The sequence below is a fragment of the Amphiura filiformis genome, chromosome 18, assembly GCF_039555335.1.
Source record: "Amphiura filiformis chromosome 18, Afil_fr2py, whole genome shotgun sequence".
Lineage (NCBI taxonomy): Eukaryota > Metazoa > Echinodermata > Ophiuroidea > Amphilepidida > Amphiuridae > Amphiura > Amphiura filiformis.
Window position 1 is genome coordinate 28,887,003 of NC_092645.1, and position 13,192 is coordinate 28,900,194.

General features: G+C 39.1%; 1 protein-coding gene across 1 annotated transcript; it reads left to right on the forward strand.

The window, feature by feature from the left end:
- The first annotated feature begins 11,604 nt into the window (after window positions 1-11,604).
- Window positions 11,605-12,657, forward strand: LOC140139067 (piggyBac transposable element-derived protein 4-like). The gene has a single exon (XM_072160849.1). It carries the CDS (start codon window positions 11,605-11,607, stop codon window positions 12,655-12,657), a length of 1,053 nt encoding a protein of 350 aa, XP_072016950.1.
- The last annotated feature ends 535 nt before the right edge of the window (window positions 12,658-13,192 follow it).

Consider the following 13,192-nt stretch of genomic DNA (forward strand, 5'->3'; position numbering starts at 1 on the left):
CACACGGACAGCCCTTCAGTGTATTTTCGCCCTACCTGCCTATAGTATAATGACAAAGAGGAGTACTCTGTTCACAGTGCTCAAATCTACCGACATGGAGGCTCTCCTATTGGGCAGGGAACACAATGAACAACACCATGAGGAGAATGGCTGTTGGACTTACAGCTTTGCAGACCAGGTGAGAACCTGCAGAGATATATTGGAGAGTATTACGTCACAAGGAAGGACATCCTCAAGTGGAGAAAACAACTGTGAGATTTCTTCGGTACCACAGTAAGATATTAGAAAATTATTAGATCTAGTTCCTTTAGCAAACCTCTGCATGGTACCAGTGAGGCTGATTAAAGAGCCACCACCATCTCATCTTTTAAGGAAAGCAACGAGAGCCATATCAGGCAACTCCATGGATATCTGGTTACTGGAAATCACCCTAACACCATTCGTCATCAATATTCCAAAAGATGAATCCCTGAATTCCATAGATGTGACAAAAATAAAGAATGGAGACTACTCATTTGAGGTTATTGGGGCAATCATACACATTTAGCCCTTCAACATATTCTTGCCCCATGCTTATCATGACAAAGAGGAGTACTCCATTCACAGTGCACAAATCTAACTCAATTTCACTGACATGGAGACTCTTTTCTTGGGTAGGGTGCACAATGAACACCACCATGGAGAGAATGGCTGTTGGGCTTACAGCTTTGCAGACCAGGTGAGAACCTGCAGAGATATACTGGAGAGCATATGTGACCCTAATAACATCAAAGAAGGACATCCTCAAGTGGAGAAAACAACTGTGTGATTTTTTCGGTACCACAGTAAGATATTAGAAAATTATTAGATCCAGATTGTTCTTTTAGCAAACCCCTGCATGGTACCAGTGAGGCTGGTAAAAGAGCTATCACCATCTCATCTTTTATAAAAACCAAACAAGAGCCACATCAGGCAACTCCAGGGATATCTGGTTACTGGAAAGCACCCTAATATAGCTACACCATTCATCATCAATATCCCAACAGATGAACCCCTGGATTCTATAGATGTGACAAAAATAAAGAATGGAGACTACCAACTTGAGGTCATCGGGGGCAATCATACACGTTTAGCCCTTCAACATATTCTTGCTCTACCTGGCAACCATGACAAAGAAGAGTACTCTATTCACAGTGCACAAATCTAAATCGGTCTCACCGACATGGAGGCTCTCTTGGGTAGGGAGCACAATGAACACCACCATGGAGAGAATGGCTGTTGGGCTTACAGCTTTGCAGACCAGGTGCGAACCTGCAGAGACATCTTGGAGAATAACATCTGTCATCTACCCATTTTGAAAAGGATCACAATTATCTCCAAAATAAAAAAACAAAGATGTGATGAATGGGAGGGTTCAAGAGACTAACTTTTTTTAAATGAAATATTTCTTGAATTGACTCCCTATAAAAGTTATGATATGTTTATGACTTGTACTTTGGTTTTTTAATTTCAGTTGGCAGGGTGGAACATGTGACCAGGCATCAACTGCTCTGAAGGCACCCAGTACTGTTATGGGTAGAGTAGATATTGGTGTTAACTTTATCCATGAGCTGGATTGATCCAGCAGGTCAGGGATTGTAACATGCTCCAATGCTCTTTATTTACCAATTCCATGCCAGGAATATGATTTTTAAAGTGAAAAATGGCATGGGGTGTAGCAGGCTGCATTAGGGGAGTGTTACTTTATTGAAGATGATGAGAAATGGTGCTTGGAAGTATTCAGTTCAAAAGGTGAGTGAGTGTTGATCAGTTTTAATCTGCTTTTGTTTACATATGATTATTCTTCTGACGCAACACACTTTTCGAGAAAATCACGATTGAAAATTCTGTTGTTGGATTAGTCTTCATACTTATATTACAACTGGCGGACAACCTCAAAACATTTCTTAATTCAAATGCTGATTGATATCCAAAATCATTGCCAAAACAATGACAGTGACATGAATTATGTCACAAACAAATCAACTTATGTCAGCTGTTATAATGCTGATGATGGCGAGGTCTGTGATAAAGATGGCCATCTCAAACCATGCAAGTCAAAATGTGTGTAGGATACAAATGAGCTATGGGAAATTTGTTGAATACACCTTGGTGAAATCTTATGTCACAGACACATCAGCTTATGTCAGCTATTATAATGCTGATGATGGTAAATACTGTGATAGATGTCTGTCTGATTCATTTGTTTGTGAAAGTTGCATACTAGAAAACACTAGAATACACCTTGGTGAAATCTTATGTCACAGACACATCAGCTTATGTCAGCTATTATAATGCTGATGATGGTAAATACTGTGATAGTTGGCCATCTCAAACCATGCAAGCTACAATGTAAGTCAAAAAGGCCACATTTGGTCCTTCATATATCGTCGGCCGCATCACATACTGACGTATTTGCAAAATACGCATTTCGAGAAAATCGAAGTTGAAAATTTAGAGATTTTCATTTGCTTCATAATCTTGATTAAAACATTATTGTCGATTAAAACCAGGTTAGCAGTAAAGCGAATATACTATATTTTCAATATAATTCACTTATTACTATCAGAGCATAACTTATTCTGCAAAAAAACAATATTTTAATAAAATACGTCACTATGTGAAAAGGACTAATGACAATTTCGCAGTTCAAATGACAAATACGTCGCGCAAATACGTCAGTATGTGAAACAGTTGCGCAAATACGTCAGTATGTGAAAAGGACAAAACAGCGATTTTATCGTGTAATGACAAAGTCGCGCAAATACGTCGCGCAAATACGTCAGTATGTGAAACGGCAAATCCTTCAAATTGCAAATACGACATACTGGGCTTGCGCAGTATAGGTGATCGGCAAATACGTCGTTATGTGATACAGACATTTCAAGGTTTTGTAAATACGTCAAAATTAAATTAATTAATATCTTACTAATTAAGCCACTTTGAGGCATGGTTTTTGGTGAATATATAGAGTAGAACATAACAAACTAATATACCAATTTTCTCAAAAATGTTAAAAATGTCGAATACGTCAGTATGTGATACGGCCGACGATATGAGTACTGTACTGTGACCACCAGAGAAAACACATATGTCACTGACTGCATAAGAATAAAAAATACTATGATTTAATATGGAATGCTGTAACCTGATTGTCTGCATGTAGTAGATAGAGATCTGTCTTACCTCCATGGGAATGAAACCAGAACTAAAATGTATTCCATAAAGAATACAGTTAAGATAATATGGCATGACTTTAGAGATGCTGTAAAAATCACATGAATATTTGCCTGTGAAGATTTGACTGTTGTACTATATAGTGCTTGTTATGTGTCGCCATATACACTGGAAGAAATTCACATGGATATTTGCCTGTGAAGATTTGACTGTTATACTATAGTGCTTGTTATGTATCACCATATACACTGGAAGAAATTCACATGGATATTTGCCTGTGAAGGAAGATTGACAGTTATAATCTTATGTCACAGACACATCAGCTTATGTCAGCTATTATAATGCTGATGATGGTAAATACTGTGATAGTTGGCTATCTCAAGCCATGCAAGCTACAATGTAAGTCAAAAAGGCCACATTTGGTCCTTCATATATAAGACTACTGTACTGTGACCACCAGAGAACACACATTTGTCACTGACTGCATAAGAATAAAAAATACTATGATTTAATATGGAATGCTGTAACCTGATTGTCTGCATGTAGTAGATAGAGATCTGTCTTACCTCCATGGGAATGAAACCAGAACTAAAATGTATTCCATAAAGAATACAGTTAAGATAATTTGGCATGACTTTAGAGATGCTGTAAAAATCACATGAATATTTGCCTGTGAAGATTTGACTGTTGTACTATATAGTGCTTGTTATGTGTCGCCATATACACTGGAAGAAATTCACATGGATATTTGCCTGTGAAGATTTGACTGTTATACTATAGTGCTTGTTATGTATCACCATATACACTGGAAGAAATTCACATGGATATTTGCCTGTGAAGGAAGATTGACAGTTATAATCTTATGTCACAGACACATCAGCTTATGTCAGCTATTATAATGCTGATGATGGTAAATACTGTGATAGTTGGCTATCTCAAACCATGCAAGCTACAATGTAAGTCAAAAAGGCCACATTTGGTCCTTCATATATAAGACTACTGTACTGTGACCACCAGAGAACACACATTTGTCACTGACTGCATAAGAATAAAAAATACTATGATTTAATATGGAATGCTGTAACCTGATTGTCTGCATGTAGTAGATAGAGATCTGTGTACGCCTTTAAGGAGTCTTACTTCCATGGGAATGAAACCAGAACTAAAATGTATTCCATAAAGAATACAGTTAAGATAATATGGCATGACTTTAGAGATGCTGTAAAAATCACATGAATATTTGCCTGTGAAGATTTGACTGTTGTACTATATAGTGCTTGTTATGTGTCGCCATATACACTGGAAGAAATTCACATGGATATTTGCCTGTGAAGATTTGACTGTTATACTATAGTGCTTGTTATGTATCACCATATACACTGGAAGAAATTCACATGGATATTTGCCTGTGAAGGAAGATTGACAGTTATAATCTTATGTCACAGACACATCAGCTTATGTCAGCTATTATAATGCTGATGATGGTAAATACTGTGATAGTTGGCCATCTCAAACCATGCAAGCTACAATGTAAGTCAAAAAGGCCACATTTGGTCCTTCGTATATAAGAGTACTGTACTGTAACCACCAGAGAACACACATATGTGACTCCTCGCCACAACTGAGCCCGGATGTCGCCAATCATCATTTTTGAGATATTCAACCAAAATATTCTGCTTGAAATTAGCTTTAAAATGATGTATATCATGTCTATAGTACTTGACATTTAAGTAGTGAAAATCAATAAAACAGTCAATAAATCCTTTCTTTCCTATTGTTTATTGTTAAGTTCGATGGAGCATATCTCAATAGTGGCACTGGCGACATCCGGGCTCAGTTGTGGCGAGGAGTCACATATGTCACTGACTGCATAAGAATAAAAAATACTATGATTTAATATGGAATGCTGTAACCTGATTGTCTGCATGTAGTAGATAGAGATCTGTGTAAGCCTTTAGGGAGTCTTACTTCCATGGGAATGAAACCAGAACTAAAATGTATTCCATAAAGAATACAGTTAAGATAATTTGGCATGACTTTAGAGATGCTGTAAAAATCATATGAATATTTGCCTGTGAAGATTTGACTGTTGTACTATATAGTGCTTGTTATGTGTCGCCATATACACTGGAAGAAATTCACATGGATATTTGCCTGTGAAGGAAGATTGACTGTTATAATCTTATGTCACAGACACATCAGCTTATGTCAGCTATTATAATGCTGATGATGGTAAATACTGTGATAGTTGGCCATCTCAAACCATGCAAGCTACAATGTAAGTCAAAAAGGCCACATTTGGTCCTTCGTATATAAGAGTACTGTACTGTAACCACCAGAGAACACACATATGTCACTGACTGCATAAGAATAAAAAATACTATGATTTAATATGGAATGCTGTAACCTGATTGTCTGCATGTAGTAGATAGAGATCTGTCTTACCTCCATGGGAATGAAACCAGAACTAAAATGTATTCCATAAAGAATACAGTTAAGATAATATGGCATGACTTTAGAGATGCTGTAAAAATCACATGAATATTTGCCTGTGAAGATTTGACTGTTGTACTATATAGTGCTTGTTATGTGTCGCCATATACACTGGAAGAAATTCACATGGATATTTGCCTGTGAAGATTTGACTGTTATACTATAGTGCTTGTTATGTATCACCATATACACTGGAAGAAATTCACATGGATATTTGCCTGTGAAGGAAGATTGACAGTTATAATCTTATGTCACAGACACATCAGCTTATGTCAGCTATTATAATGCTGATGATGGTAAATACTGTGATAGTTGGCTATCTCAAACCATGCAAGCTACAATGTAAGTCAAAAAGGCCACATTTGGTCCTTCATATATAAGACTACTGTACTGTGACCACCAGAGAACACACATTTGTCACTGACTGCATAAGAATAAATAATACTATGATTTAATATGGAATGCTGTAACCTGATTGTCTGCATGTAGTAGATAGAGATCTGTGTAAGCCTTTAGGGAGTCTTACTTCCATGGGAATGAAACCAGAACTAAAATGTTTTCCATAAAGAATACAGTTAAGATAATTTGGCATGACTTTAGAGATGCTGTAAAAATCACATGAATATTTGCCTGAAGATTTGACTGTTATACTATAGTGCTTGTTATGTGTCGCCATATACACTGGAAGAAATTCACATGGATATTTGCCTGTGAAGATTTGACTGTTATACTATAGTGCTTGTTATGTATCACCATATACACTGGAAGAAATTCACATGGATATTTGCCTGTGAAGGAAGATTGACAGTTATAATCTTATGTCACAGACACATCAGCTTATGTCAGCTATTATAATGCTGATGATGGTAAATACTGTGATAGTTGGCTATCTCAAACCATGCAAGCTACAATGTAAGTCAAAAAGGCCACATTTGGTCCTTCATATATAAGACTACTGTACTGTGACCACCAGAGAACACACATTTGTCACTGACTGCATAAGAATAAAAAATACTATGATTTAATATGGAATGCTGTAACCTGATTGTCTGCATGTAGTAGATAGAGATCTGTGTAAGTCTTTAGGGAGTCTTACTTCCATGGGAATGAAACCAGAACTAAAATGTATTCCATAAAGAATACAGTTAAGATAATTTGGCATGACTTTAGAGATGCTGTAAAAATCACATGAATATTTGCCTGTGAAGATTTGACTGTTATACTATAGTGCTTGTTATGTGTCGCCATATACACTGGAAGAAATTCACATGAATATTTGCCTGTGAAGGAAGATTGACTGTTATAATGTGCCATTATTATCGCCATGTAGGCCTACATTGGGAGATTCTCTAGGAAATGAACCAGGAACCTGAGAATGAACCTTATTTGTGTTATTTCATACGGCACTATATAGATATTTATTGTGATATAGAATACATGAGTGTTGTACGTATCATATTGATGTATCTCTCGAGAGCATGTAATGTATTTTGGACACATTATTGGACACATGCCATCAGTTTGAATGCTCACCAATCTGAGCTTTACTTTCTTCGAATGTTGGGTTATCATCAAAATGGAGCTACCAGCTACAATGATCTGCGGACACATGAAGGAGAGGAACAACCAACTTTTCAAGCCACTTGACTCAAATTAGGACTTCTTGAGGATGATACAGAAATCGACAAAGTCATGGAAGAAGCTGCAGCTCATAAGTTCTTCAACCAGCTACGAGACGTGTTCCCTACTATTCTCATTTGGATTCAACCAGATAATCCTCTGGCCTTCTATGAACGACACAAACATCAACTGGCTGAAGATTTCCTGTGAAAGATATTTCCTGTGAAAGATCCAAATGATACCATTATCAACAAGTTACTCATTCATCTGCAGGATAGGTTAGAGCTATTGGATTGGCTATAGTTTGTAGGTTATTGGATTGTAATTGATAAAACGATACTTACTCTTTTAGCAAACCTCTGCATGGTACCAGTGAGGCTGATGAAAGAGCCACCATCATCTCATCTTTTAAGGAAAGCAAACGAGAGCCACATCAGACAACTACACCAACAGATGACCCCATTGATACCATAGATATGAAGAAACTAAGGAAAGGAGACTACCCACTAGAAGTCACTGGGGGAAATCACACATGGTTAGCCCTTCAGCATATTCTTGCCCTACCTGCCTACCATGACAAAGAGGAGTACTCCATTCACAGTGCACAAATCTATTTCAGTCTCACCGACATGGAGGCTCTTCTCTTGGGTACGGAGAATAATGAACAACACCATGAAGAGAATGGCTGTTGGGCGGAGAGCTTTGCAGACCAGGCGAGAACCTGCAGAGACATCTTGGAGAATATAACATCTGTTATCTACCCAGATTACATTGACACATTGCAGCACATTGATGCCACTAATCATGCTAAATTGAAAACAGACCAAACAGGAATTAGTGTACGATGCTGTCATTTCATCAGCAGACAATGAACAAGGATTATAGATTTCATTAGACGCCAGTGGCAGGACAGATAAGACCTTTGTCCTGTACACTATTCTCACGTACATATATCTTATGCCACAAATACATCAGCTAATATATCAGCTATTTAAAATGCTGAGCCAAAGTTGATCAGTCATTCACTATACCCATTGGTAGACTTGGTGGCTTCTCAATAGAGACATGTAGCTAACAGTGTCAAAATCCACAGCAAAGGTCTGCCTGTTCAGCTGCTAGTCAACGCAGCCCAGAATCCACAATAACATGAGCATATTAAGAACATGGCAACAGTTCCAAGAGGCACAATCTACATCCGTAAAAATTACCAACTGACATGTACTGTGTGGAAAGATTCTAAGACTGTTAAGTTCTTATCCACTGCACATCAGACCCACAGATAAGGAAACACTCTGATCAGCCAATGTGTAAGCTATTATAATGCTGATGATGGTAAGTACTGTGATAGTTGGCTGTCTCAAAAATGAGAATGAACAGCTCAATTACATCATAAAAGAGGTTAAATGACCACACCATTCTAAAAAAAAAGGTAAACTACTAAACAATATTTACAACTTCGTCAAAGGAAGAAGTGTGTGTCATATGGCGTGGTGCTATGCACATAATGTATCCAAAAGCAGGCTCCATTCTGCGGTCCAAGACCTCTAGCATGGATATTTGAGGCAACAACATGGCAATAGATGACAGGAGAGACAAGTGATGACAGTGACAGAGGGATGGGTCCCACAGAGCCAACACAGAAAAAGAGAAGGTATTCAAACGTTCGGAATATAATCAAAGTGATGCACAACGTGAGTGCTGTGTAGACAGATGTCTTAGAAGTTTGTCAATCAAGGACATGGAACAATGTGAAGCTACAATGTCATCAAAAATGAGAATGAGCAGCTCAATACAAGAGGTTAATGACCACACCATTCTAAAAAAAAGGTAAAGTACTAGACAATATGTACAACTTCGTCATAGAAGGAAGAAGTGTGTGTCATATGGCGTGGTCCGTGGTGCTATGCACATAATAAGAGTAGGTCCACTGTAAAGACAACAAACGCAACTGCAAATTAACAAATGGAGACCACCCACTGGAAGTCATTGGGGGCAATCATACACGTTTAGCCCTTCAGCGCATTCTCGCTCTACCTGGATCCCTTGACCAAGAGGAGTATCTCTTCACAGTGCTCAAATCTATGTTGGTCTCACCGACATGGAGGCTTACAGATTTGCTGACCAGGTGAAAACTACAGAGATATATTGAAGAGTATTACATCTGACCCTAATAACGTCACAAGGAAGGACAACCTCAAGTGGAGAAAACAACTGTGTGATTTCTTTGGTACCACTGTAAGATATTAGAAAATTATTAGATCTAGTTCTTTTAGCAAACCTCTGCATGGTACCAGTTAGGCTGATGAAAGAGCCACCACCATCTCATCTTTTACGGAAAGCAAACGAGAGCCACATCAGGCAACTCCAGGAATATTTGGTTACTTCAAAGCATCCCAATATCGCTACACCATTTGTCATCAACATTCCAACAGATGAACCCCTGGATTCCATAGATGTGAGAAAGTAAAGAATGGAGACTACCCACTTGAGGTCATTGGGGCAATCATACACGTTTAGCCATTCAGCGCATTCTCGCTCTACCTGAATACCTTGACCACGATGAGTACTCTCTTCAGAGTGCTCAAGTCTATGCTTGGGCTCTCCTCTTCGGCAGGGAGCACAATGAACAACACCATGAAGAGAATGGCTGTTGGGTGTACAGCTTTGCAGAACAGATCAGAACCTGCAGAGACATCTTGGAGAATAACATCTGTCATCTACCCATTATGAAAAGGATCAAAATTATCTCCAAAATAAAAAGAAACAAACATATTATGATGAATGGGAGGGTTCAGTAGGCTAACTTTTTTTATAATGAAATATTTCTTGAATTGACTCCTATAAATGTTTAATATGTTTATAGTTTGTACTTTGGTTTTTAATTTCAGATGGCAAGGTGGAGGATGTAAGCATAAGCACAATATACCAAGCAATCACTGCACTGAAGGCACCTGGTGTTATGGGCGTAGTTGATCTGTTTCATACATGAGCTGGATTGACCCAGCAGGTCAGGGAGTAGTTTCCTACCAAAATTTGCAACATGCTCCAATGCTGTTTACGTCAGCTATTATAATGCTGATGATGGTAAATACTGTGATAAATGGCTGTCTCAAACCATGCAAGTCAGTATGTGTTACAGATGAAGTTCCAAGAGGTACAGAAAATTTGTTCCATACACCTCAAGTGGTGAAATATTATATAACAGGCTGCTGATCGAGGTCCCACAAGAACAACCAAATTGACAGAGTGGTTCGTAGTAAATCAACAAGATCCTGATGCAAAGGAGATTTTTTATCCATGAGTTTTAGACCCTGTATGTCAGACATATCACCAATGTGTCACCCATTTGCAAGGAAACTTGGTACAGATTGGCAGCACTTTAACTGCCCCATTCAGAATACATGAAGGTGTGGGTTACAGCTACTAATAACAAACATCCCCTAACATTTGTAAATAAATTTCTCGACAAAGTTATAAATATGGATGTCTTGGGAGAAAGCACTCTCTATGGTCAAGTACAACCCAACCGTACTAACCTGTTTTCATTGAGGCCTATGCAGGCCCTACTACAGCAGGCAGAGCGGGTATTTCCGGGTTGTATGACTTCGGAATTTATGAAAGCTCTCGAAAAGAAGATCAACTTGGAGAATTTAGCATCTGCCATCTACTCAGAGTGATAAAAGTAGAGATCATCAATGACATTGATACATTACAGCACACTGATACCACCGATTATGTGAAATTCCATGGAAACGTTCATAGTGCTAGCAACTCCAAAGACTTACTTTAATTGCCCAACTACAGGTTATTGCACACGGTTGTTTGATGTATATAGAATTGGCTTCATTATTAACTAAATGCAAACTATAGATGGCGCTATTTATCCTAAATCATATTTCTTTATTTGCAAGGGTTAGGTGATTAATACTGCCATTAAAACACCTGGAATAGGTGAAACAAGCAACAAGGAAATATTATAAACATATTTTATCAAACGATTAAAGGAATTATTTGTATTAAAAGCTTGAAAGAGAATTTCCAGTAACTAAATAGCGCCACCTATTTTGTCATTAATAGGTACATTTTATATCCGAAAAAGCTTTAAAAATGCTATAAAAGTGAATAATTTTGTAAAAGAGGGAAAATTAAAGTTGAGAATGACTCAAATGCATCTGTATACATTAACATGATATTACGTGTGGCTGTTTAAGCCTAAAATTTGGTTGTACATGTTTTGCTTGAAAAATTAATAAATGATCCAATCAAACAACCGTGTGCACCTGTGGTACTTGCACAATGAAAGACAATGTTTTGATATGGTTGGACGCGAAGAAGACAACACTCCGTTTCAACAAGTTCAGAGGAGGTGAGACGGGCCCAGCCTTTAATGCTCCCGACATGGAACCAGTGGACATATTTCTGAGATTCTTCACTTTGACCATCCTCCGTAAGATTGTGATGTGGACCAATGTAGCCCTCCTTGCCGCTGGCCTACCATCGACCAACCTAGAAGAGATCAAGGCATTCTTTGGCATCTTTCTGCTCATGGGCGTGGTTAGGATCAATGCTATACACCACTACTGGTCAACGAAAGCGGGACTTAGAAACATCGTCACATCCCAAACCATGCGACGCGACCGGTTTTACAAAGTATCTAGATACCTCCAATGCTCCGACCCGGCTGACAATCCGGACGACTGGCCCCGAACCACCAACGACGAGAAGCAGCACTACTACAACTACACGCAAAAACATCCGCTGTACCCTCTCCAAGAGGTGTGGGACAAGGTGCTGGAAAACTGCAACGACAACTTCAAACCAGGAAGAAATTTGGCCATAGACGAGGCAATGGTGCGTTATAAGGGATTTACCGCAGTGGTAAAGAAGTTCTTCATGCCGTCCAAGCCAATTAGGTCTGGCTACAAGATATATGCCCTTTGCGACAGTGGCACAGCCTACATGTTGAACTTTATGGTTCATCCCCAACATAAGTCCACGATGTACAAGATAAGCAAGAGCGTAATTCGACCGGTCTTTGGCAAATTTCATCATATATTCTGTGATATGCTGTACACATCCGTAGACCTGGCAAGGAAACTGCTGACCAAGAAGACATACATCACAGGGGCCATTATGGCAAATAGGAAAGAACTGCCAGAGCAGTTATCGACTGATGTTACGAAAAACAGGAAAGCTAAATCCATCAAGGAAATGAACAAAACACCCTGCGGTACCATGTACTTCCGACAGAATGCCGACTTGACCTACTGCATGTGGCGAGATAAGAAGATACTGATTACTGAATGTGCTGTCTACTGGACACCAGGCATATCGAGACAAGGAACCTGACACCGTCAGAAGGCGCTTCTCCATCGACGGTGTCGAAAGGAAAGACGACCACCCAGTACCAGCGCCCCGACAAGTTCTGGATTACATTGCAAACATGGGTGGTGTTGACCGATCTGACCAGTGCCGGGCCTACCACACCTGTACCCGGAAAAGTCAGATCTGGTGGAAGCAGCTCTTATTTTTCCTTGTGGACATCAGCCGGGTGAATGCCTTTATCTGTCACTTAAAGAGTCCAGGCGCAGTCCTCTTAGTCACTTGGACTTTGTCTACAGCATCGCAGAGGGACTAATTGATGGCTACGCCCAAGGGAAAATCCAAAAAACGCCAGCTTTCCGCCAGGATGTCAATCTGCGTAGAGTTGGAAGAGTGATTGCAGGAGAACACTACTTGGAGAAGTTGCTTGGTGTTAAAGGCAACCCCCAGCAATGTGTGGCATGTCATAGGGCAGGAAGGGTATGTGATGGGAGGCTGGGAAAGCCTATCAGGACCAAGTGGGTTTGCAGAAGATGTGGGACGTACTTCTGCAGAGTCAACA